Source organism: Onychostruthus taczanowskii, unplaced genomic scaffold (genome assembly GCF_017590055.1).
Source record: "Onychostruthus taczanowskii isolate IOZ18803 unplaced genomic scaffold, ASM1759005v1 scaffold8, whole genome shotgun sequence".
Taxonomy (NCBI): Eukaryota; Metazoa; Chordata; class Aves; order Passeriformes; family Passeridae; genus Onychostruthus; species Onychostruthus taczanowskii.
In genome coordinates this window covers 11,747,097-11,774,373 of record NW_024505892.1, presented here as the reverse complement: position 1 = coordinate 11,774,373, position 27,277 = coordinate 11,747,097, and the positions used below count along the sequence as shown (strand labels likewise).

The window sequence follows — 27,277 nt, the reverse complement described above, 5'->3', positions numbered from 1 at the left end:
CCTGAGGGAAGCCAAAAGCTTTCACAGAAGTCAAAAGCAGAAACAAGACTCACAAACCAGACTCCTCCAGAGTTGTTTCCTTAACCTGCAAACTGTTTGAGGGCAAAGGCACAGAATAATGCGCAGATCCCACCTGGCAGCGAGGCCAGAGGTCTGTAGTGGAGTCACTGGTGCTGCTTCTGCTACAGTGTGAGGAAGTTTGTTGCTTTGTGTGCTTCAAAAAGAGCTGCTGCCAGCAGTGGTTCACCTATTGAGTGCTGCAGTAGTTTTCTCATAACTCTCTAGACCAGCTGCTTTAAAAATACTGAGTCAATTGTAGCCAATATTAATATTAGATTGAAAAAGAAATGAGGATCTTGTCATCCTTTTTGACATTCAGAAAGCTAAATATCCAAACAAAGTCATACAGGAGCTCCAAATACTCAATCCCTTTAAAAACTGACTTTTATTAAGAAACCCAAATGAATACAAAAAGGTACAGGTATTTTCCTTGCGTTTTAAGACTTTGAAAGTGTAGTTTCTAAAATACTGTTTTCTGTATTTTGAAGTTATATCAATGCCTTTTTCTTTAGTCTACTCTAGACTTGGCAGAGGTAAATTTCCAATTAGTATTTTCTTTCTCTTTTTTTTTTTCCAGAAGCTGTACTGCATCACAGACATCACCTAATTTTATCAAATGCTTATAGATCTGGCATGTGTCATTTCACCTCTGAGAGGATATTTCCAGTGAGCATAATTTTCAGTTTATACTTAAGAATGGATTTTGAGATGATTCAAAAGCTTCATGATAAATTACAAGTGAACATTAAAATGTGATTTGGCAAAAATACTGCAAGTTCAGTGTGTTACAGTATGGTCATCAGTAGGTGTTTGAAGAGGTGGTCAGCAGCTCTTCAGTGGTGCAAAGTCAAGGAATACAGCATGAGCTACTTTTGTAAATAAGATGGAACATAAATATTCTCTGAGAAAGAGCTGTCAAGTTCTGCCTTCTGTATGAACCCATACCTGAAGTGACTTTTTGTGGACATAGACCATGACAGGACAGTGTTTCTCTCCATGAAGAAGAGAAGTTCTGCTTACTCGGGACAAGGTGTCAGGATATCTGGATGTTGATCAAAGTTCTGCCTATCAGTCCCTATGTGATTCTGGTAGCACCATTTTAATTGTATTACATGCAAAATAATTATTAAGTTCAATTCATGCTTGTGAATGCTCTGAAATCTTGAAATCTGCAGTAACACATTGGTTTTATTCAGCTTTTCTTTCTAGTATTTTAAATTGAGATAAAATATGATTTCATCAACCAAATATAATCTTTTTTGCATATCAAACACACAATTATTCCTGGATCCCCCAGTTTGTGGGTTGGTCCTGTGCAGTGTGCTTTGGTCCTTATGCAATAAAATGTGCATGAGTCCATTTAAGCATGAACCTTATAGCGATTGCCCTTTTTCTTAAAGCAAGCGTTTCCTCAAACAAAATGTGAATTGAAGCTGAAGTACTTAAAGAGCAGTGGATTTAAAACCTGTGAGCACGGTTATTTGTGAGAGACCTTCTCACTTGTAATCCTTTGAAGCTGTTCTCATAGGGCAAATTCTGACCCTGACTTCAAATAACATCTGCAGTTTTGGGGTGTTTCCCCACAGAAGCAAAGGAAGGAGGGAGTCCTCATTCACATTTCTAACTGTATCAGCTTGCATAATTAAAGATAATACTCTTCCCTTTAAAGGATCTTTTATGCAAATCACATATTCATCATTAAGAAAAAACGTGAGCTTGAGATTATAGCATCTAACTTTATTCCACATTCCGAAGCTTCCTGAATGATTGCAAAACATTTATTTCAGATGTTAAAACAAGTTTTAGGTTTCTGACAGTCATATTGGCTATGCACCAAATGTGTGGTTTTAGTCTCCCTAATCCAGGGCTCATAAGAAATGTTTCGATATCCAGTGCAGATTTCAGGAGGAAAAAAAATACAGTACATTTAAGCTTCCCTCTTTACAACATTTACTAAATGCAGTGTAATACAAGTAATGATTGTGTAATAATTGTGCTGTGGAAAGTTCTACTGTAATGTAACATGCACTTACAATCCAGAAGTAAAAATTTACTTATCTAGAATGATTTCAGTCTCAAGAAACAAGGCGTTTTGGCCAGCTGGGTGCACACTGGGTACTCAGCTGGTAGTGTAAGTTTTCTCTTCCACTGTCCATCAAACCCACTAAACAAAGGCAGCAGGCTTGAATTCTACTTTTTGTAGGCAGGTTAGAATAGCTGCATCACCTATTCTATAGGAAGGACACTTTGAACATGTTTTTGCATGCAATGAATTTCACCAGACTCAGAAAAACTCTAAATGCAAAAAAAAAAAAAAAAAAAAATTAATGAATGAAAAAGCATAACTTTCTTTCTTTCTTCAGAGGACTGCTGTTTTAAGTCTGTAGCCTGTGATCAGCCAAATGCAGTGTTACAATTTTATCAGCAAGTTCTGGGCGCGCTAGAACCCATAGTGTCTGCAATGAAATGCTCTGTAAACTCTGTAAATTGTTGTTCTTCTAGCAATGACAATACATCTCTCCAGGTGTGCTGCACACTAAAAAGAAAACAATTAAATCCAGTCAGTAAATAGTATGCAAAATAATTTGCCTTTACAATAAGAAATGCTTGTTGTTTACAGTAAGTATTTCCTGTAAGCTCAATGTTTTTAGCAGTATTTGTGAATGGGTGGATATTGAACTGGAACACTATGGATCAGAGATCAATGCCAGTGTTTCCCAAGGGATGTTGACCTCAGCAAAGGGATGCATGCTGCCAGTCTCCCAAAGCCTGGAAAATCTGGGAGACGTTAAGCATTTTGCCCATTCTCAAAAGCTGCTGAATCTTTGTCTCTCCCAGAAGAGAAAGAACTTGTTGTCCCTACAGAAGCCCCCTCAGAATCAGGAGTCCTAAGGCTGGTATTGCCCAAGCCTTTTAGAAACAACAGGCATATTTGCAAGTGTGGAGTGTAGACAGCTCCTCTACTTGTGGAAATTCTTTACCCTTAATTTGAACATGAAAAATTTAACAGGAAACTGGTACAATAAGACTTAATTTGGGTCCCATTTGTCCTCTTATTTCCAAATCCTGAACATTTGTCATATCAGTGCAATTAGCCTCTACTAAGCCAGGGGTTAGCTTGGCATGACACACATATAAAAGTCAAGAATACATGTAAGCCTCAACTAAATACTTCATCTTTATCTTCATATCCCAATTCATTATACAATCCCTGTATTCAGCCACAGATGTCTGAAATCTTGTTTTAGTGAAAGACAAGATTTCAGTGAATAAAAGAAAGAATTAAACGTTGGTACAATTTGAGAAAAACCATTTGAAATAAGGAAATGACTAATCCCATAGGAAATCAGGGAACTTAATTAAAAAATAGTTGTCATTCATACTGCTTATCTGGATAGCCAGAGCTAGAAAAATGAAACATGAGGAGTTCTGCCCTTACAGCCTCACTGGGTATTAAAACATGACTACCTGTTCTGCTGGCTGCTGACAGAAAATTCTTTGTAATTGTTATCAGGCATTTAGTATGTTGTTCAAAACTTTGTTCATGAAGTTATATATACTTCACTCTTTTTTTTTTTTTTCCCACACTGTGGGCAATTTGAAACAAGCATCCCTAATGTGGAGTCTTCTCAGATCAGATCTTTGCAATCAACAGAACAGAATGTCTACAGCAGCCAGGACTACATCCTCTATGAGGTCTGCATCTAAGGTTCCTCAGACTGAAGCTCTTCTGGGGTTACAGTGAGAAGGTGGGTAACAGGAGGTACTCTCTGAAAATGTAATAAAAACATGTGAAATCAAAATGTCTTAAAAAAAAAAGGAAGAGTGACATTTGCATTGATGTGCTGTGTATATCAGTAATCTCTAATATTATCTGTTTCTTCAAGAAATGATTTAGTTTTTATGTGGCAGCATTTTTCCCTCTAAAATAAAGAGACAATGGCTGCAATTAAAGATACAACACTATAAATACGCAAGCATGCAGCAGAGCAGTAAATAAAAGCCAGCAGTGCAAAGACAAGTGATCTCTGAGACAGTGAGGATGTTGGGCTCCATGAAATCACTTCTACACTGCTCTTGGCAAAGCATGACCCCTCTGCAACTGCAGAGAGAGGCTTCTCAGAGATCTTCATCAAGCACAGAACATTGTTGAGATAATTGAGGTTCCTCCTAAGATGCACATGTGTGTTTGCAGTGAGGACGAAGCTCAGGATTCTGGGAAAGCTTTTATGATGGTTTCATAGGCGGGAGGTGGGGTTTGCGTGGAGTGGCAGATGCGGAGGTTGTTGTTAGACCAGTGGAATTCAGGCCGACTCAAGCTGTTGGTGGTGCTTCCCACCAGGGTTGTGGTGGTGTTTGTGGGAGTGAGGGTGATCAGCTGACTGTTCGTCTCCACGGGCAGGGGAGGACACTGCAGAAAAGGATGGAAGGTGGATGCACGGAAGCTTGACTTCCGGGGGAAGGAGTTGGCCTGCTCTAAGGAGGCTTGCCGCTGGAAGGTGAGGCTGGCCAGGCTAAGGTTGCTCCGACGTTCACAGCTGCTGTTGCGGTAAAATCCAGTCCTGCCGGCAGTGTGGCCATGGGAGGAAGGTCTGGACCGACGGCTGAAGGATGAGGGGCTCCCCTGGGAGATGTGGGCACTAGCTCTGCGACGGGACAAGCAGGTGAAAAATGCCCAGATGATCCCTCCAATCACCAGTCCAATCACCATGGACACTGTGAAGGCTATTGTTATCTGCTCTGAAATACAGCAAAAATTAATCTCAAAGTTAATGAAGTAACTCTGAACCATATTCCTGCAAGAAAATTAATTTAAAATGACAACCTCCTTAAAAGATGAAACAGCCCTTAGGTCTTTGTAACACATGAACTTCACAACACAAACACAACAGTTGAGGGTGCTCTTACTACACAGTATTTTGGTGTTTTGTGGGGGTTTGGGGGTTTTTTTTTGGTGTTTTTGGTGTTTTGGTTTTGGGGGTTGTAATGGTGGGGGTTTTTTTTTGGTTGCTTGCTTAATTTGCGTAATTCAACAATGTCCAGTAACATATATTTAATATCAGTTTCTGTACCAAGGCAAGGAAAGTCTTTAGCCTTTCCCAGAATCAGCCACTCACCAGCTCCAAGTGCTATAAAACTGCCAAGTATTTCCTTCTCTGGGCAACAGGAGGTGTGGATTTATGCAGACTTATCCTTCTGGTTATAGACCTTTACGTTTTTTGTGTACATGTTTGCAAACCCACCTATTAAAACAGTGATTTACCCTCTGTCATATTCTTAGTCGAGCAAACTTTGTATTTATTACAACATGAGAACACTTCCCAGCCTTATACTGCTGAGTAACAGCAGTATAGCTTAAATAGTTTAAATCCTCACAGTAATTAATGTAAATGACTACACCCTAAATCATTATGGTCAGAGATAACCATTCGTAATACTGTCTCTTGAATATTTCCTACCCCCAATGACCAATCTAAAGATGGATTAATCTGCCATTAAGAAAAGTAAATTTCTATCTCTTTTAGAAATGTTTTCAAGGCCTACAAGATCTGAAAAAAAAAAAACCAACAAAAAAACAGAAAAACAAAACTGATGGCTAGGATTGTTTTCTCTCACACATGGTCTCACAGGAGGGAGAGATGTGATTTTTCTTTGTATATTTCTAAGAAGAGGACAGTTACTTCAGAAAAACGTCACTCGGTTTGCAACTGAGCACCAGCATTATTGCTGTTGTAAAAAGTCCAGAGATATACTTGCAATCCTGGATAAGGCCTGAAATAAATGCAAAACCTTTATAGATCCTCTCAAAATTCAAGAAGGGCTTGGATCTAAAACAAGAAGGAACACTATGTTGACAACCAGTGGAGCAAAGAGGGAATAAGCAAAAAAATATCCATGGGACACCTTGAAACATGTTTGTTCTGTCTGTACTGTTCTCTCATATTTGCGAAGCATTTTTGTGAAAAAGCAAAATGTATTCATTAGGTAGAGGAAGGTGAGTAACTCCTAGAGCATACTGAAGAGCAGGCCCAATAACACTGTGCCAGACAGAAGGTATTAACACCAGGACTGGGATGCAGACATTAGAGGTCAGAAAATGCAAGCTGAGACTAGGCTCAGAATTTTCTAGCAGCTGCTAAAGAGTTTCCCCTGAATTTATGGTGCTGCACAAACAGTCATTCCCAAACTCTATAATAATGACCGCATCTGAGTTGTGGGACTTGACCAAAGCAGGTGCTGGAGATGCAAGGAGAGTGAGCAGGCTGAGTGATGGCTATGGAGAGCAGCCAGTACACCATGAAGAAGGAGGAGAGGTGCCAGGCAGGACTGACTTGCCAACAGAGGCTCAGTACTGGCATCCCGGAACAAATTATTTTGTTTTAAGTCAGCCCTTAACTTAGGACAAGACACTTCAGGAAAGGGAAAAGAAATATTATCTTTGCTTCCAGTAGAAGAAATGTACATGTTTATTAGTTAATTGCACTTTAAGAATCAGTCATTGTTATCTTCCTAATCTACCTTCTTACTCTTCTCCCTTCAGGGAAAAATTGCTCGTGATGTGATTCATACTTGGAAGGCTCACAATCCTACTGTTCCTGGCCTTAACCTCTGCTTTCAGGTAGGCTTATAACATCCTTTTCAAATAAAGACTGGCAAGGATAATGCATTGGATATTGTTGCAGGGGACTGCTCCCTCTCGGGAACACTTTCGTGTCCTTTAATTCTGAGACAGATCAGACTTGACTGTAAAAGACAAATTTTCTTTAAGCTCTCATTTCTACAACTCAAAAACTTTTGACTGGACACACTAAAGACAAAGGGTGACTGCCCGGTCTGCTTTTTGCAAGAACCCACAGGCATCATCCTGCACTGCAACTCTTGGCTTCAGATCAGATCACTTATAAGCAGCCTTCTTCTCACAAGCTCAGTGTGATTCTGCCCTTTATAAAACATCTTTAGAGACACAGCAGGACTTACTGTGCCCCTTTTGGTCAGGAATAGCTTATTATGCCATTTCAATAGATTAAATACATTCTATTACTGCAAGTTCCTACTCATACTCCCAAAGGTAGAAAGGGAGAGCCAGGACTTGGTGACCTCCAGTTGAATAAATCCCAGGGGGAGTCCTGAAGACAGCACTTCCCACGCACTACTGCCGTCCCTGCGTGGCTATGGGAAAGTGGAGCAAGAAATAATCCTTTCTTGTGCTCATTTCTTCTGCACTTCAGCTCAAATGTTATATTTGAGTATGCCAAGGAATCCCCCAGGCACAGGGCTCTGTGCTGCCACCGGATATCCCTGCAACTCTTTGGGCTCTCAGCTGGCAAAGGGGATCTCTACAGGGCTCAGCAGCTTCCAGCGTGAGCAGAAGCACAGCAAGTAGCACAAGTGTGCCTGGCTCTGGGGTTGCCATGCACCATGGTGAGGATTTGTCCCTGTATCCCTTGAGTCATGATTTTCACCACCTGCACAATCTAACGAGAGTTTCACACTGTTAAAAGCAGATAAGGGAATTGACAAAAGTATTGAGTGCAGTTCTTCAGTGCTTCCCACGTGCTGTTCCCTGTGCTTGAGGTACAGCCCAGACAATTATCCCTTTGGACAGTGGCGTCATTTTCTTTAACTTGTTTAGTTCTTTTATTTCTCTATCTCCATATATGATGGAAAAATCGAGGGTCAAATTATTCCCTGATGAAGCACAGCTCGGTTTACACTGACTATTTCAGTTGCCAGGACTCCAAATGCTCTATTTACTGTTTGGACCTACATTTAACCCCCTTGGTTCTTATTACAGAAATATCACTAGAGCCATTGGTTACAGATATTTCAATTTTTTTCCCCAAAATCTCACTGACTTCAGTTGGAACTGTGGGTCACTATTGGGCAAAACTTGTTCTTTGCTTACTCCCTGCAGAGGATGAATTTCACAGAAATGTAATTCTGTTCTAAAACCTTGTATTGTGGAATTGTAAATCTATGCCCATTGATTTCCTCTTTAGAATGTCCAACAATCACAGCCCTGAGGTACATTGGAGAAAATATTATCAAACAGAGAAAAAGATCAAAGGCAGAGTGGGACTTGCTGCACCTGGGATTTTGAGTGGAACAGCTGGCCTTCACCAAATCGTTTTTCTCTTCCTTAATCTGGGCAGTACCAGAGCAGAACTAGCCTTCAGCGGAGTCAGAATTACACTGATACAAAGTGTCTCCCAAGGGGCCACTGTAATAACTTATGGTTTCCTGAGAGCTGTACCTGTCATTCCGTCCTCTGCTTTTAAGGAAAACAGTAAAAAGAAAGACCTGGGGATAAGTTAGGGAAGTTGCTAATAACAACAACTACCCAGGGCCCAGTCCCCAAAATATGTTTTGATGTGTATGCTCACACTGCCTACTTTATGTGATTATGTCATAACGGAAAAGATTTGATAGCTCACCTCAGTCAATTCTCCACTCTCACCTAAAACACCAGCTGAGGTGAAGAACAAAGACTTTTATCAACAATGCAAGACAGACTTTGAGGTACAAAGCCAGAAATGAAAGGCTAAGGTAAAAACCAATTGGATATCTTAGTCACTTTACTTTTCTGTCTGTGGGACTTCCAACATGACCATACAAAAAGGTTGGCATTTCAGAACCCACAGTAGCACCCATAATTTCTTAATGCTACCCCCATGTCCGAACATCAAGTCAGCGCATTTGTCAGCCCAATGTCTATTCAGATCAGGCAATTTCCTTTGAAGTCTCTCTGTTTCCTCCTCTCTAGTTTCTGCACGCAGTGTTACAGAAATATGGTGCTACAGGTTTGTAACAGGGGATTATTGCATCTGCTCTGTAAAACTTTTTCTTGGTCATTGAAGCTTTAAAAATTTCATAACTTTCCATGAACTATATATATTAAGTGATAGCATATGCCTATATCCTATCAAATTGACAACCTCTGGCAAGTGCTTATTGCTTGACAGAATCCACAGTGGAGAAATTTAGACAAAATTTGGACATCACATTAGTAACATGTGATGATAGACTGGCTGATAAGATGTTTTTTTCCAATACTGGGCTCTGAAAAAATTTTTCCCATCTGTCCTGGACATCTGAAGCAGGGTCAACCAAAGGTGACTCATACTAATCAGCAAGTCTTGTCAGAAGTGTTCTCTTCTTCCTCCCTTTGGGTTTACCTCACTGAAAAATAGCAGCATCATCCCTACCTAGATGCATCAGTCTCTGAAATACCCAAAATCTTCATAAAATAGATTTGCTTTTTGTGATAGAGTATCCTGCTTCTATTACATAAGCTTGCAAGGTGCTTGTAGACATATGAGGACAACCTTTTACTTCTGTGAGTTTCATTTTCTTTCATTTTATGGACCACATCAACCATCCCTTTGAATTCAAAACACATTTGTGTTGGTATTCATTCTAATCTCTTTCTTGCCCTCAGCTCTGGCTGCAATGAGCTGCAATAGAATTTTGTTCCTTGACCTCAAGAAATCCTTGGGACTTGTATGTTTCCTATACCCTTATGGTAAGTTTCCCAGGGTGTAAAATTAAGGTGGGCACAGGATCTTCCTTCATCCATGCTCACAAATATATACTTTGGAAAACTTTACAGCCAGCTATGATGGGAGAGTAGTACCTTTCAAAATCATGCAAGCAGCACCCTCAATGAGAGCATCTCAGAGCATGAACCAGGGTGGGGTGGAGGAAGACAGGAGAAAGTACTGAATGCAAGGGAAAGAGAAATGGAAGAGACTCTTTTGATCAAGCTGTGGACACACGATGAATTTGAACTGCATCTTTGCCAATATTAGCTAATAAAGAACCACTCAGCTTTCCAAGCATCTCTCCTGCTCATTTTATTGCTAAGCACAAGTCAGAAAACACCACAGGTTGAGATGATACCTACACACCTGATTTGGTTTCTAGTGGGTGACCTCCAAATATAGCAATCTTTATGTTTTAGAGCTGTTAATTTTTTTTTTTTTGGTTGTTATTGTTATTGTGTTGCTATTGTTTTATTCAAAGAGTAATAATTAGGCAGTCGTCTTGGTTTTGGCCAGGACAGAACTAATTTTTTCTCAACAGCCATGAAGGAGCAAAGCTTGGAGCTGTGTGGGCACTCTAGGGTGCTATTCCATGTCATCTCATAGGGTGGAAATAAGGAACTCTCACTTGCAGAAAGAAGGGTGTGGCTTCAGGTGGGAGAAAAACCAGGTTCCATACCTGTGGCAGGGTAGGGAACCTGTTGGTTCATTTGTCTGCAGATTGTGCCATGTCGCACCAAGGTTTTGGTTTTTTTACATGTAAATCATCCACTCTTTCTATACTTTTGTTATTACTATTACTGGTGTTACTGTTTGTTTTCCTATGTTGTTGCTGTTGAACAGTAAATTGTTCTTATCTCAAGCCATAATTTTCACCATTTTGTACATCCAATTCTCAGCTCCACGCCTGGGGAGGAAATTGGAAGGGGAAGGCTCTGGAGAGTGAGCTAATGGAGTCTGGTTTGGAAGAGCCTTGGGCAGGGAGGTGGTCACTAAAGTGAGGAGTGTCATTCCTAGACTACAACAGAAGTTTTAGTTTAAAGTTATTAGAAGTGGTAAGGTAGCTTGTCACCCGAGAATGTCACTTTTTAGCATTTAAACTGAACATTCTATAGAGACATTTTATTTGTACTACATTCGAGCAAGACTCTGTTCATTTACTTAAATGTCTGAGAGTAATTTTCCTATTTTTCTTTTTTTTCCACCTGTCCCAAACTAGCATGAGACATTGTGCATCTGACATGCACCTTTTATTCCATGGGGACTCTAGCAAGCTCAGAGGTAAAACATATAAGCTTATTGATTTCAGCTGTATTAGCAACAAGAAGTATCGGTGCATACCACTGTGACATATAGTGGAAGAGAGTTATTTTTGTACTTTAAAATGAAAAACTAGAATTTTAAATTGATTTCCATTCTATTTCTTTCCTTCTCGTATTTTTGCTAGCTATCTCTCCTTTCTGTGATATTATATGCCTGTTACTCAAAACTTGTTTAAGTTGGTAAGCATTCCTCTCCCTTCAAGCACACACATTTGCACCAACAACTACAGTTTACCTTGACCCCAAGCTGAAAAGTCTTGATAACTAGTAGAGGGTTTGATTTCAAACATGAAAAAAACAGCTCAGCCTTTTTTTTACCGAGGTGATCTTTTCCCAAAATGAAAGCTCGGTGACCAAAGCAGTTATAAAACTCATGCAAACCAGTATGGGAATTCATACTTTACACATCCATTGCACAGCTTAGTTGAGAGCACCAGCTAGTGTACTAAAGCATGAATTGCATTCTACATATTACAAATCTATTAACCCGGTAGTAACAATGGTTCAGACAATATTTTTGAGGTCTCATGTTTCAAGCGAGGTTCAGCTGTTATTAGCAGAGGATCATAATGCAGTCTCTTCTGTGCAAAACCAGACTGGAGCAGCCAGGGCTCATCAGAGCTTGAACAAACTCTCAGCAACTTCCTAACAGCTCCAGTGTTAAGGACACCTCCCTGTCTGACCAGCCAGGAGCCACCCTGGCAGCCACACTCGCACCACCAGAGCTGGGACAGGAGCCCTTTCACATCTACACACCCCAGCCCACACAGTCAGACCAGGCTTCCTCACCAGCTCAACCCCTGGCATCCCACAGTATCAGAGCTCTAGATCCTAAAAATAATTTAATCATGGTGCAATAACAAAGTAACAGCTTGAGCCTCCGACAAGGGACTCAGAACAAAGGAACCTCTAGGCTTTTATCCCCTCACAGTCTAGGAGTGGGAAAATCTGGGGTTCTTGTCTCCGAGAGTCCAAGTGTCCAGTCCCATAGCAGGTCCACAGGTCCCTGGGCCCTTTTTTAAGCAAAGGGTCAGCTGGTCATGGGCTCTTGCTTTGGGCTCAGCCTCCTGCCCCCCCTGAACACAAACTGCAGCTGGCCCTGCAGCTGCACCCCGAGCTACCTGCACTGAACAAATTCCTCAACAATAGCAAATGAACATCTCTAAGCTGGACAGGCTACAGCTACTCATCCTCATGTATCCCAGGCAGTGAGTTTGGAAATGAAGTACACCTGGGCCCCAAAGAGCCACCAGTTCTTCCCATCACAGAAGGCTTGAGGTGATTAGCAATACTAGAAATTTCATGCTGTTCTACCAGCTCCAAGAAATAATTTCAAAGCTGGGGCTAGTATCAGTAGCCAGCTCCTGTGCTACTGTTGTCATGCTGAGCTCAAAAAAGCAATTTCTTTAAATCTGACAAGTGTTGATATTACTATCTTCCCAATTGCCACTAATTGTGTTACCAAAACAGCCTCTCATTAATCATTTGTAGGCAGTCCATGATTCAGTTGGGTGGATGAATCAGTTGCTGCGTAATATCAACCAGCTGCGATCTTAGTCATGGCAAAACTTCAAGAAACTTCACACATGACTCTTCTAAGATGACTGAGTGATATGTTGCAGCACAAATTGGTTCAGGTAGTGGTGCTGTCCAGAAAACAGAATCTGTAGGGGAAAATAAGCTGAAACAAAGCAAACTGTGCAGGACATAAGCACTAATAAGTGAGATAGGGTTGCTGCCAGAAATATCAGAACTCTGCGTTCAGACACAAACTTGCTAAAGGGATGTTTATTCAGCCTGTGCTACTGCAAGATTCTTTTCTACTGTGACAGAGAGTAATTCTCCCACTTCACCTAATAATATGGGGGTTTTTTATGTCCACAGCAGATAAAATAAGAAGTGCTGGGTTTAAAATAAAGCAAAGGAAATTAAAAATCTGTGTCTAACTATGAGAACAGGTAAGAACTAGAATAGATAATCCAGGCATGTAGTGCATCCACCCCCAGTAAAGATTTTTAAAAGTAACATCAGTCAATCCTGTTAATCCTGTCTTGAAAACAGAAGGTAGAACAAATGACAGCTCAAGGTCCACACTGACATAACTTTGTACAGTTTCTAAGGTTTTCTTCGATCAGGTAAGCAAATGGCCTCCAGAAGCATCAGAAAAATTATTAATTAAATGACAAGTTGAAAAAAAAAAAAGAAAAAAAGGTAGTCTGTGCTTTTGAATTAATATCCCTTTTGAAATGCAGAGGGGCTGGTTGTTCATCAGAGGGTTAACTTCACAAATTAGGAACCTATCTAGGAACAAGATTGCCCTCTGCTGGAAACTGATGCGGGAAATCGAAACTATTCAGAAACCACCTTCATTCTAGCAAAACAGGGAGCCAGAAAAAGATATCGAGAAACATTCCATTGGAAGATTACAGAGACGTTCTTAGTACCTCAAAAACCAGAAAAAATCTGAATTGCATCACCATAAATACTTAGGACTAGCATTTTGCAGAGGCTTTGAAAGTGAAATAAACTAAGGCACAGCAAAAGTCTTCAGTCAGTTTTGTACCTTGATGCAAATACCTGTGATCATGGAGGAGCATAAGGCTAAGCCTATTCTTAAATTCATCTTTCTTGACATCCACAGTGATATCCAGAATGATCTTCATGGACCAGAGTACATTTGCTTTGATTACTAATATAATTCATTGTGATAAAGAGCCAGAGTAGTGGAATATGCCATCTCAATATCCCACAAACCAACTCAGAATTAATGATGTTCCCTTGATATTACTGGCAGTTGATTTTTACTGGAATGACAGATAAAGAGTAATTGCAAAAATCAGAAGGAGTCATCTAAGATAGAGATGTCAGCATGTTTAATTTAATGCCTTTGGCACAACTATGTAAAAGAAAGCAAAGATTCCTCCAGGCATACTTTGTTACTATGTGGCATCATTGTGATTCCTAATGCACAACAAAAGCAGTAATAGAATTGGATCATTTCCGCATATGCAGCAAGCAATCCTCTGCTCAGACATTCTTACCCTCCTCACAAAAGCACAGCTAAGCTATATGGCCTCTGCATAAACCTAAATCAAGCACTAAATCACAATCTGACACAGCACTATGTGACATTATACTTATTACTTAATTGATTAAAATAATTTACACCTGAGAATAAGTAATCTCATATATGAACAGACCTTAAAATCAATCAAAATTTTCTAAAACTCTTAAAATTAAGGATGGAATTCTGAAATATGTAGCCTAGATTTTAGAAAACAGAAGACATCCAGAGGTGGAACATAGCACAAAGATTTGAGGTGGTTATTGGGAAGAATGTGGGGTGAGGAATACATAGAAAACATCCTCATTCCCACCATAGTAATTATATTGTCAGTGCCTGACCCAGATACAGCTTCAGGTGGAGCTTGTTCTTACTTTAAGAACCCACAAAAGCCAGAAAGTATACTGGAAGCCCAAGTCTTATAAGAATATAGAGAAGAATATTTTAAAAGATTCAGAGTGAGAAAGCACACTCTGAGTGCCCTGAAGCACTAGCTATTCTAGAAAAGAAAAGTGGCATTTCAGCCTTCCCAGTGCATCCTATACACAGCAGCTTCCAAGGCAGTGCTTCCAGTAGTGCTGAAAGCCCTGCACATGTGACTCTGAGGCTCAAGAGTCCCTTTCTGTCACCTGAGAGGCAAGGCCTTGTTTCTGCTCCTTCCTTTTGGCAGCGCAATCTCTCTCCCTCTCCCCCTGCAACCTGCTCATCTGTTTCCCTGTTTCCCAGGAGAGGAGTAATCTCTTCACTGTTCCATAACTCTTACTCTCCAAGAGTCCTTTCTCACTCATAACATACTGCTTTTGAAATACTTCCACAGTGTGCTCTGCTGACAGCTAACTTCTGCATTACTTGTTCAAAAATAGATGCAATTGAAAATACTGCTTACTGCTCTATTTACAACCTCATTATTTTGAGATTGCTAAAACAAGGACCTTCTTCAGGTGAAAATTTAAAAAGATGTACAAAGTCAAAGCATGGAAGGAAGAGTCATTTGTGAACTTTGCTGAATACTTTTCTAAAGTATCCAATAAACAAATATTCAAGGAGCAGGCATAGTGATCTGTATTTTCTTTTTCACTACAGTAATACCTGACCTACATCCAGTAATGCAAAAAAAAAAATCTCCTGCTGCATGTCTTCCTCTGGAAACAGGTGTAATAGTGAGCATTTTGAGGACACAGAAGTATGTTTATGTGTGGTAGTACTGTACTCTTCAGTTACTTACCTGAGGTTCAAAAACCAATCTTTCTTTGTCCCAGTACTTTCTGGGTGAACAGCAATCTGTTTGGGAGAGTGCACCAAGTATTTCTTTCAATATCTATATCAGTGTGGGCTAGGAGATCCAATTAAGTAGCAGTCATAAAAAATCCGTGCAACCACAAGCTAAGAAATGCTGACATTATTTCAGAATGAATGGATCACTGATCAGGAGTATTAGTCAACTCTTCTTGACCCAGGACAAATGATCCAGGCTGGAGACTCAGTGTGAAGTGGGATGTTGTTCTTGTCTCACATGAGCCAGTGGTGTCTGGGAGGCTGTATTTGCACCAGGCTGGCCCAGGTCCTGCTTGCCCAGAGATTCCTACACTTTTCAATTAACAGAGCCTTCAATGGCTTCCTTCATTGCTTATATTGTGCATGCACAACTCATGCACTTCCCACAGAAGCCACGTGTGTGCTTTATTGATTCATCTTCCATTACCCTAGATAACAGAGAGATGATATTGATGTAACATAACTTTTAAAAGCAAAAGGTTTAAAATTAACAGATGTCAATCAAAAGGTGAAAGATGTCATAAGCGTGTTTTAGGATGCTGGATTGCGAATGCAAATGTCCAAAACAGGGAATTAATTTTCTTCTGCAAATATGATGCCAGAGAAGCAAGGCAGAGGCCTCTGGTGAGAAACAGAAACTGCCGTGGCTCTTTCCTTCAGCAAGCATTTGCCAAAGCCCAAAGAAGTTTATATATTATATTAAACTGACTATTTTTTTCCCCCTCATTTATTTTGCTGAAAATTTCCCAGATGCTATTTCATAGCAATGCTGTATATATTTGTATCACTGAAGGAATTTCAGTTGCGGTTATTTAACAGATAAATCTTAAAATACGATTGTCTCATTTTCAATATGTGAAAATCAAATTAATGTATTTCCTGCCTCTTCAAGTAGAAAGGAATAAATTGTGTTATTAGAATTATTTCAGATTGCTCGGTGCAAACTTCAGTACAATAAGTACAATACATTTCAAAATCAGAATAAGTACATTTTTGTATATGTGAAACTTGCTTTTTGAAAAGCAGGGGGAAATTACATTGTTGATAAATGTTGATAGTCTTTTCTGACTATTTTAAAATTTTCTTTTCTTTTTTTTCCAGACAAAAGGATATGGCTATTAAATGAAAATATTCTTAGTAAAAAAAAAATTCAGTCTTGAGCCTTGATTTTGCCTTGTGCTCTTGTTTTTTGATTTTGGACATTTCATTCCCCCTCCATGCTTCAGATTAATCTTCTGTATAAGGGAGGTGGTACCACGCACAACCAGTTATTTCGCTCACAACGGTTTTAACAACTATTATAAACTCATTTAAAATAATTTACAATTTTAAAATTAATTACAATGGTAAAATGGGAAATTGTGTATTAATACAGAGTATTTTCCTTCAATAAGTTTTGCAAGAAGAACTGAGGCAGAACCATGGCACTCACAGTGTGCTGACCAGCAATTTTGAGTATGAGCACTCAGGGTCTAGCAGGTGACCATGAAGCCTCAGGGCGTTTGTCCTGGGGAGAACACAGAGCCCTAAGTTGCTTTGGTTATGTGACACTTTCACATTCCAAAACATTCCCTGGTGTAGTCCTTGAAGGAGGAAATAGACTTTGTTTCCTATAGACCAGATTTCTGCATTTGGTGGACAAAGAATGATGCTTCTGGCAGATCATGCAACAACAAGCAGCACCATATAATTAATCAATAACGTAGGTGTAATTGCTAAAACGTGTGCATGGTGTGTGCTTGAATTATTATTTAAATAATACTCCCAGAAAACTTTTCCTTTTCTTTGTACTACCTCAGTTATGTGTCCTTCCTGCTAAAGATGGCAAAGTATTTGGTAAATCTATGGTTGTATAGTGGGGTGGGTAAAGCAGAAAAGCAATAATTAGGGTGCCACAAAACACAGCCTGAGGATGACAGACTCACTTTAAAAGAATAATTTGTATACCAGGAAGGAATCGCGCTCCAAATAGACAGAATGCAAGAATAAGGCTAGTCTCTTCTCTTTGTGACATAGTTTGTTACTTTCATCCAACTACAGTTATAATGCTCTTTTCTTTGGGCTTGCCAGAATAAGGGCAAAGAAAAAAATAAGTTCCTCATTAGTATCTACTTTTATCTCTCTGACAGACTTGCACATAAGATCTTGGAATGCATTTACATATTAACTTTTTCAGTCTAATCCTCTCTCAATCCTTTCAATAGAAGGGAAAACTTTAATTTGTTCATCAAATATTTCATCTGATAGAAGAATACAAATAGTGATATTAAATTTCTGATTTTTTGATAATTCTTTCCCTTCAGAAGACAATATATGATTTTTGAAGCAAAAGGACACAGCCACTCCAACAAACAGTACCACCATGTGCACAAGAGGTCTAACTGAAAAGTTGCATACAGATCAGCTCTTCCCAAACACAGCTGAGGGAGAACAGAAACATGGGATACCTTGAAGCTGAGAAGGGCAAGAGGAGCAATGCCTTCATTTTTAATTGCATAACAGATCATGGATTTATTTCTTTTTTCATATGAGAATATTTCTGGAGGATTTCAGATGAGGAGCCAGGGACCTTGAATGTTACAAAAGAATAAGAATAACATTCACTTCTGTCAGGCTGGCACTGCAGAGCTGGTGTTCAAATGCAATTGCTGCTATTGCTAATGCCTCACCATCACATGCTGTCTTTTATCTTCCACACCCTTGTTGCCACTGCTCCCAGTATCACCACTATTTATATGACTGCTGTGTCCTCTTTGAGTCACTGGCCCAGGCTGCTCTGCTGCTGCCTTGTGACACATCCCAAGTCAGCTCAGGGGAAGTGGAAAGAGGAAGATCTTCTGGTGAAATTGACCTGATAGATAATAAAGTCTTCTTTGTAGAGATCTTAACAGATTGAAGCAGAGGAAAGGTGGTGTGTGTGGGTTTCACTTGCCCTAGAAGTCTTCTGGCTACCATGTTTTTTGTTCAAATTACGTGGCATATTAAATCAGCTTCAGACTACTGGATCACTTATGTGATATTTTCTATATCTCTATCACAGGATTGTCATGCAGATCAGTATCTCATCTGAAGTGGAAAAGAAAGCAACTGAAATATCTGTAGCTCTGGAAGCCATGCAGCAATTGCTCTGATGCTGCTGGGCCTGTGAGGATGCACAATCCTACAGCCCTTTCCAAGAGGGGAAAAAAAAGGCTGTCTCAGTTCTTATATAGGTGAAGCTGAGTCTTACTGGTGTTGACATTATTTGGTTTTACCTGTGTTCTCAGGGTCTGTCTGATGCCCCAGTGTGTGGCATTTGTAACAAAAGCAAAACTGGCCCTATCCTAAAAACTCTGCAGAGATGTGTGGGATTTTCATAGTCCTGATTTCTGCAAATTCAGTGTGCAGGGACATTACCATTGTTCTTCATCTGTATGAACAAGGTTACTCATTTAAGGTAAATATTTGGTGAAGTAATCTGGAAATATGGCTTCACTATGAAATTTGAGGCACCATGTAGCATTTCAATGAGGAGCGAGAAGGAGAACATGTAGGCACTCTAGATTTAAATCTGGTAATAAGAAGGGAAACATTTCAAGGATTAAAAATTAAAATAAAGATCTCACTGTCTTTCATAGTGTTGTTTAAATGCATATTATTTTATATGTGTGTTGTACACCTGCTTCTCAGATAAGTCTGCTTGAAATAATCAGTGTGTTTACAGGAAACCTGTTCAAAGCCAGAGATGCCTTCTATCTGATCGTGTGTCATATTTCACCTCATCATTTTTCTCTTGAGAACACTCTTATGAAGAAGCAGAGGGAAATTATCTCTGATTTTCAAATAGGGACCTGAAACATTCTGACACTATCTATCTTCTCCATGAGAAAACCAGCCAAAAATCTGTCTTCCATTATGCCTGTTTCCAAAAACATCTTTAAGGGAATCCAGCTTGTTCTAAGTTCAAGTTGCCTGTAGGAAAATAAGACAATTCAATTTCTCAGTGAATTTGGGAAGAATAAAGGTATTTTACTCCATGTTAAGACCCTGGCTTAAGAGTCTGAATACATTTTGAAGTGATACAAATTCCTCATAGGAGGAGTTGGAGAAGGCTTTATGTCACCCTTGCCTTTACTCAACACAACTACACATCCACTAAGCCAGGTATGCTTGGAGGTGTCTTATTTGACAGAATTGGAAATCTGCAGCCCCAAGGACATGGTCTGTCCACACAAGACTGACACAAAGCTGTACAGGCATTCCCTACTTCTTTCTGCACTATACCTTGTAGTGTGCACTCACACCATTCACAAATTTTGCACATACTTTAAGGAAATTATGCTCTAATTAGTCCATCTGACCAATATCTTCTGTGCTAAGAAACAAGGCTGCATTTTTCAGCCAGTTTTCCTGGCCATTTTGTGTAGTGAATTCTCACATTTTTCTGACTAAACTAGGAAATGCATCCCTCCATATTACTGACTATTTTATGTTAGACTACTTCTCCATGGGGTTGACCAAATTCACATGCCACTGACTGAATCTAGAATAAAACAATGAGGAAGGCATTTGGATTATACACTCTTCAAAACAAGGTCTTATTCTACCATCAGTAGTTACACTTGGCTTTGAAATAGGAATGCAAGATAAACTGTTATTTGACATAAAAGTACAGAAAGGTAGTTTGATTCATGTAAAATTTTTGCCTTTTTTAAAAGCTCCGTCTTGAATGAGTAAAGGAGAAAAATCTTAGTCAGAAGATGAAAGGTTAGACAAGCAACAAAGAACTACGACTCTAGGAAATTTATAATAGCAAATCTGGAAGTATGAGCTACTTATTTGATTGTAAAAGATAGGTGAGGAGTCAGGAGAAAGGTTTGTTCACACACAATTAACTCTCATATCAACTCCATCATTATGGACACTGCTCAATGTCTTCTCAATGGTTTGAGGCCCTTAATATCACAGACCACAAGCCAAAATCCCAAGCTGCAGATAAGTCCTGAGCTGTGGATCAGTAACCCTGATGAGACAGAATTCAAACTCTGAGAATCAAGTGTTAAGCAGACTTGCTAAAGCAGTGCTTGATAAAGCACTCTGGGAAATCTGAGCAGGAGAGTGGTTGCTGTAGATATTGTCAGTGTACACCAGACAGGGAGCTGCAGATTCACTGTGCAGACTGCATTTTTACATATATATATGGCTGGCTGTAACACAGGAAATGTTTTAGTACAGGCTCCTGACCAAAGAACTCAGATATATTTCTTCAGATATGTCTGACTTCACCAGATCAATAAGATACTTTTCTTCTGATAACATTTGCTCAGATCGTTCTGCTCCTTTCCCTCTCATTCACCATGTATTAATGAATTTCACTTGCTTTTAATTTTTATTCTTATTGGGCAATCACAACTGGGTTTTGTGTAACATTTTAACTAAATGCTAAAAGGCAATGAAGTTAAAGAAATTAAAAATCGGCAATATCACTTATCACTGGAATTTAATTTTCATTTATTATCTGCAGTTGTAAGGCTCTATCCTTACTTTAGGTCTCTGTTTTCTAAGAATGCCTATTATTTTGGAGAATCATACTATTTTGCATAAGCACTGTAAGGAATTATTTCCTAAAACACTACTGCAGGGCTGCATGATGAGGTTGAAAGAAAACATTTTTTTGCCTCTCCCTGTCTCTGTTCTCCTGTTGGTGCTGCTTCCAACACAGGAGCCTGTAAAGTCTGAAATCATCTGACTCCGATAATTTCAAAATGAAGAAGCTCATTTTTTCACATCCCATTTCCAAACTTTTGTAGGCATTAATGATCTAGCCCAAAGACTCTGCAGAAGAAGATTATTTCCTGGGGAAAAAAATATTCCTTGTGCTGTGAATTCCTTATGATGTGTGATATGCTGCCAAATATTGCACTTTTAAAATTACTGCATTTTTTCCAAATCACAGAGAATTGACAAAACAAAAGAGACAAACTGCAAGAAAAAGCTCCAGGTGATGCAGTGTCTGCAATCACCTTGCACTATTTTGGCTCATTGCCATGAATTAAAATACCAGGAAGAATGCATACACTGGGATGATTTTGAAAAGGGAGAAAAGAGATTGAAGAGAAGAATAATAACAATTCAGGAAATACATCCTTGAGGCTGATAGATCACCTGAATACAAAGCTCTAATTTTGTTTTTCCTCCCTCTTTTTTCCACTTCAGCCCTGAAGGTTTTCTCTACAAATCAAAAATCTTCAGTGGTGTAAATCATCTGTAAGTGTTTCTATGTCACAACTTTACTTCCTCCTTTCTGCCAGGAAAGGAGCTGCATCGTCAGCTCATTGAAATCCTCTTCCCTGTTAGCAATGTCAGGATAAAGGCCCTCTGGGTGGGTCTGGTTCAGAGATGCTGGTCTTTTTCAGTCATCAGACTAGGAACAGTAGTGGCCTGTAAGAAGATCCCACTGCCACATCTGCTGTCAAGTGCTCCTCAGCTGGCTCCAGACTGCAGTCTTCCTGTGTCCACATCTCCAGCAGGACAGCTGGGGCAGGTTCCAGAGCCTTTTTGTTGCTGCTAAAGTGTGAATAGAAAGTGTACACAGTATGTGAACAGGAGCAAAGGGAACGAGGGCAGAGCAGCCAGCGGCTGTGCTGGAAATGGGCTGACACAGACATCCAAGTGTAAGCCAAGAGGCTTAACCTGCTGCACCACGCAGGCCACCACAAACACTGCTTTTCCTGCTTGCAAAGAGCAGGGCTGGGGGATGAGGTTGTGCTTTGACTCTGCCATGAGTGCCACTCATGAAGGATCCCAGAAGAGGAATCATGTCCCATGGCTGATTAGGCTGGACTTTGCAGTGCCCAGCAGCTGTTACTGATTGTGTCAGTGCTGCCCTTCACAAGGATTACTCCAGTGCACAGAGTGATGCACAGCCCTTAACCACAATTATTGCTACACCAGTAACATGATAAACACAGCATAAGGCATTTGAATATGCACATCCCTAAAGCCATTTTTTTTCAGTAGAGCACATGGTCTGACTTCTTTCAAACAAACAGACACATTTTAATGAGAAGATCAGTGGGTTGAGGGAGAGACTAGGCAAAACTTGATATGTTTAAAAACGTGCATGCATTTGTAGCTTATGAAGCCAAGCAACAATGCCTATAATATGTGCCAAGCAGTTTGCAATCTCAAAATGCTGGAAGCCAGCTGATATATGGCATTATTTCCACACACCAAACAAATAACACCCTGGATTCTGATTCAAGAAAAGAAAAATTGTCCTTAATGTTTTTAAGTTATTAAATTTTAAGTTTGCATTTTTAAATAGACACTTGAGTAAAACTAGACTGAAGGGTACTAAGGGATCTAAGTGAATCTTGATGAAAATCTGCTTGCACTTTCTCTCTGCTACTGTCACACTGATCAAATGCACTATTTAAATTAAATTTCCTGATCTGAAATTATATTGCTATCTATGCTGAAGAAATAGGATTGTCTTGAAGACATTTATTGTATTTACTTGTGTGCAACTGAAAATGCTTTTAGGAATTACAAGAAATGCACTCCTGGTTTAAGTGGAAACATCTTTGCTCCCACTCTTACAAATCAAAATGAACTCAATAAAGTCTATATTAAAACAGTAAAAAGTGAGATTATTTGTTGATGAATGGGTATCAAACCTTGAATTTCTCACTCAGCTATTATTAAGCCTCCTTTTGAAACTAGTAATAAAAAATATAATCCAGACTCTCTGTCTACTTTTGCAATGTGATATCAGCAGAGCTGAAGTTCAGCAGGGACTGTGTTTAAGTGCTTCTCTTCTTACCTCTTCCAAAGTACCAGACCATGGATTCCCACTGCAAAGGAGGGTGGGCAGCAGCTACATAGCTTCACAGAAGCTGGCACCTGATAGAAATGAGCTCCTGCACCCTGGCAGTAGCTCAGACAACTTATCTGAAACAGACATGGGTATCTACAAAGACTTTGCAAAACAGCTCTAGCCAAGTGAGAGTCAGGATCTAAATTTTTTGCTTATGACACATTACACAGAGGACATTTGCTGACAGGGCCAGGAGTTCTATCATAAACTCATTAATTTAAAACAGAAGAAGAGTTTAATATTTTTCTTTTCCTAGCAGAAATGATTTTAGGCCAGCAAAACAACATTTGTGTTTCCTGTGTTTGCCTCCACTGCATAATTTAGCATTCCAAAAATACTGCAGGTTGATGATGGTGGCATCTGAATTCAAAGAGGAATTCCTGCAGCTAAGCATTACAGTTATTAACTCTCCAGTCTGTCACTGATTGTAAACAGCTTGCAAAAAAAAGTGCACTGAATTTTTTAAATATTATCATGTTTCAAGATCTTTGCATGAGAAAAAGGATTTAGACTGCTTAGACAACTCACAAAGAATGACTTATATTGAGGTGTTTGTATCTTGTTTTTCTCTACACAACTTGCTTAATGCACACTTCCACTGGCCTGGAGCAACTGTAAAATGATTTATATGTGCTCACACATAAGTAAGCTGAGGACAGCTTAGTTTGTTCATTGTTCTAAAATTCTTAGAGTCACTTTTAAGAAGCTACTTTGTGAAGCTATGTCTGGAAACTGGACAATGACAGAAAACAGGATGGCTGTATATTTTCCAGCATAGGGAACCAGTTGTTAGACAATAGATGGTTTATAAAGTCATAAGAGATTAAATATCATTATGAACAGTTGCTTTGACTATTTTTACAGTACTGATTTTTCGTCACAAACTTAGTCCCTCTCAGCAAACCTTTGTACATATGCTGAAGTTTACACTTTGGCTGAGTCCATGAAAGATGCTGAGAAGTCACACATGCAGGGAGAAGGAATGTATCATGGTAATGTACTAAAATTCCCAGTACTACATGGTGAGTGGCTTAGAAAACAGCCTTTAAGCCATGTCCTAAAAAAGCAATTCCAAGTACTGCATTCTTATTTAATAAAGAACTAAATTTTATTTATATCTATTATGTGAAGGTTTGTTTGTTTGTTTGTTTGTTTGTTTTTTATCTCAAGTCATGTATTTCCAGGATGTCAGGAAACACATTTCTATTGTTTTAAGTGATGTTTCCACACAGTGAGTTTATATCAGACATCTTCTTCTAACATGTACAATACAGTCACCCTTCCTAGTCTACCATACATGGTATGCCTACAGGAAGCAAAGAGAAAATTATATTCACTCCTCTAAAATCTACCAGAAAATTAAGAAAAATCTTAGAGGCATAATCCCTTTCAAGAACCATGAAAGCTCTTCACAAAAATCCGATTTCTGAGATTCATCTGCTGTCAGACCTAAGCAAATGGGATATGATCAGGGCTGGGTACAGTGTCAGACCAGCCAGGTGAGCAATGAGGATGAAAGGTGAGGCTGGCCCTTTCAGCAATAAGTCTGCTAAGGTGTGTCCTGCTCTGTGCGTCAAATGCAGCAAGTTTTTATTTGAAACAGCCATTTTAGAATTACATCCATCTTCACTTTAAAAAAATGATTGCTCCAGACAAAAGGACTCTGAAACAGTAATAAGTCTAATTTTTCCTCAGTTAATCTGGAAGTATTTATCAAAGATAAATATCAGTAGTACTCTACTCTTTAGATACTCTTACTCAAAGATAAATATCAGTACTCTAAGAGTATCAGTACTCTACTCTTTAGCCCAAGATGCAAAAATTAAGTGATACTCTCATGGTGTCTCAGTAGGAAAATATATGTGTCACTGCAGGAAGCCTAGATAGCATTCAACAGATTCTTGTTCCTTACGACAGGAAAGAAAAGCCTTTTCATCCACTTGTGTGGGTTTTTTTTCCACTCTTTTCCAGTGGCACTTCTGAGCAACTGAAGTTGTATTATGCTATTGCATATTATTTTTTAGTTTCAAATAGTGTTCAGATTCCTGGAGGGATCATTGCTCAATAGCAATAATACAATAGAGAAAAGCAGATATGTAATTAATTCTAAGCTAATTGCTAATAAATGTTAATATTAAACATAAGAAGCAACAGAAGGAATCTTTGGAGGGAAAGAATATCCACTGCAATTGCACAGAATCCTTTAAGATCAAATCAATTAATTTATTTACCCTGAATGAATTTCAGTGTAACATACATTTTCACCTCACACTGTACATTTCAGTTTATGAACTATTCCCAGATTTGGGTGAAAGAAAATAGCCATAATAGATAATAATCAAAATACACAATGAGGAAAAAATAAGGGAAATCTCACCATAAGGCAGCACAAATTACAAATAATTTTTCATTCTAGAGGAACAAGAGTTTATTCCAAATGTTGAAACACATTTAGCCTTTGCTATCCCATTTTCATCAAGAGATGAAACAGATCATGTCTGCTGTGTAGGTACATCCATTAAGCAGTTGAGAATGTCTGCTTGGTCTGACTATTGACTGAAGTCAATGGACACCTTCTCAACTGACTGCAGTAATGAACATTTTTAAATAATCAATTTTGCCCTGGCAGCTTCTGCTGTCTTCATTCATTGAAAAACATGACAAAACTTTGTTAAAGAAACATTTGGAAAACACTCTTACCGCTGCAGGAAATACAAAATCTATTCATTACTCTTTGCATCCAACATGAGTCTTGAAAGTATATAGAGGCATTTTTTAAGGCAATTACCAACAAATATCTGCATCTACATAAGGAATATTCTGGAAAAAAAAATCAATATCCTTACCCCAAAACTTTGGTGGCCATGTGATTGGAGTAAAAGTACTGTTCCTATCCATAACATCCAAATAGCAAATGCAGAATGGTACGTCCACACAGGAGCAATAGTTTTCTGAATTTTGAGATTTTTGCACTAGAAGCAAAGCTTTTGTGTTGCCACGGAACTGTGTTGTTTGCCTGAAAGGAAATGGATGTATCACATTTCCTGCTTCTGGACTCGAATTAGCAAGTGCTTGCCTTATCTTGGAACACCACATGGTTCCCGAGACAGGGAAGTAGTTTCCTTCTCGTCATTTCCTCAGCCAGAGCAGATTGACTCAGAACAATACCAAATCACCTCCTTTTCTGAAACTTTTTGAACTCCAAAAGTCCAGAGATAGAGAGATGAAAATTCCTTTCTCTTTCCTTTAAGGATTTTCTATGTTGAAGACATTTCATCAACATCCAAAAGCACTTGTATACAGGTAGGAATTTTCAGCAAGAAAGAAATGCATCAAGAGGTTTTTAATGAACACCAATTCTTTAGGACATTAATTTAGGGTATGAGCATGGTTTAGTATTCACCATTGTTCCCTGGCTGGTTTGAGGAACTAGCTGGGCCTGACAGTGTAACTGTAAATTTTTCCTTTCCACACCCCATTCTTAAATATGAGTTCCCTGGAACACAAACAGGCTTTGAGCTAATTGCTTGGACACGTTCAATACAATGCAGTGTTAGTTCCCCTTTGGAACTGTAGGTACTGCTGCTATATGTAACATGTAGCAATAACAACATAGCTACAAGAGAAAATAGCCAAGACATTTAATGACATAGAACTCCTAAAATTAATGGAGAATGAATGGACATTGATAAAATATATTATTTTGTATTTGTGTGATAATTTCTGCAGAACCAAGTTTTTAGATATTTTCCTCTTAAATATATTTCAGATAATGGATGCCCATAAATATTCTGCTGTGAATGGAAACCTCTGTTCTCTGAAGAGGTGTATGAGGGCTTCCTTGCACTTTTACTATAAAAACTCCAAACAAACCCAAACCCAGAACTAGCTATATTTATTTTTCATTATAAATATCTAAAATCCCCTAAATTTAGGACTATTTCAATATAAAGATTTGGATGTGGCATAATATTAAGGTTGAACCTTCTCTGTTATTCTTCAGTTTGGTTTTGTTTTTCATGAAAGACATTTTTAAATATACTGAGTAAAACCTCCCTGATAGTTAATGGACACTGATAGTTTTCAAAGCTTGTGCTTAAAATGGCACAGAAAAACACTGAGTTAAGAACTTAAATTAAAACGATCTGATTTTCAT

At 39.0% G+C, this 27,277-nt stretch overlaps 1 protein-coding gene across 2 annotated transcripts; it reads right to left on the bottom strand.

The window, feature by feature from the left end:
- Positions 1-426: 426 nt before the first annotated feature.
- MYCT1 (MYC target 1) lies at positions 427-26,110 on the bottom strand. 2 transcript variants are annotated; one of them, XM_041423771.1, is made up of 2 exons: positions 25,968-26,110; positions 427-4,800 (listed from the first exon to the last, which is right to left on the bottom strand). In XM_041423771.1, the coding sequence occupies exons 1-2, from the start codon at positions 26,017-26,019 to the stop codon at positions 4,268-4,270; spliced, it is 585 nt and encodes a 194-aa protein (XP_041279705.1). In that variant the 5' UTR covers positions 26,020-26,110; the 3' UTR covers positions 427-4,267. The 2 variants fall into 2 exon arrangements, with proteins under 2 accessions (XP_041279705.1, XP_041279706.1); XM_041423772.1 differs by having other exon boundaries at positions 427-4,795; positions 25,968-26,024.
- Between the last annotated feature and the right edge of the window lie 1,167 nt (positions 26,111-27,277).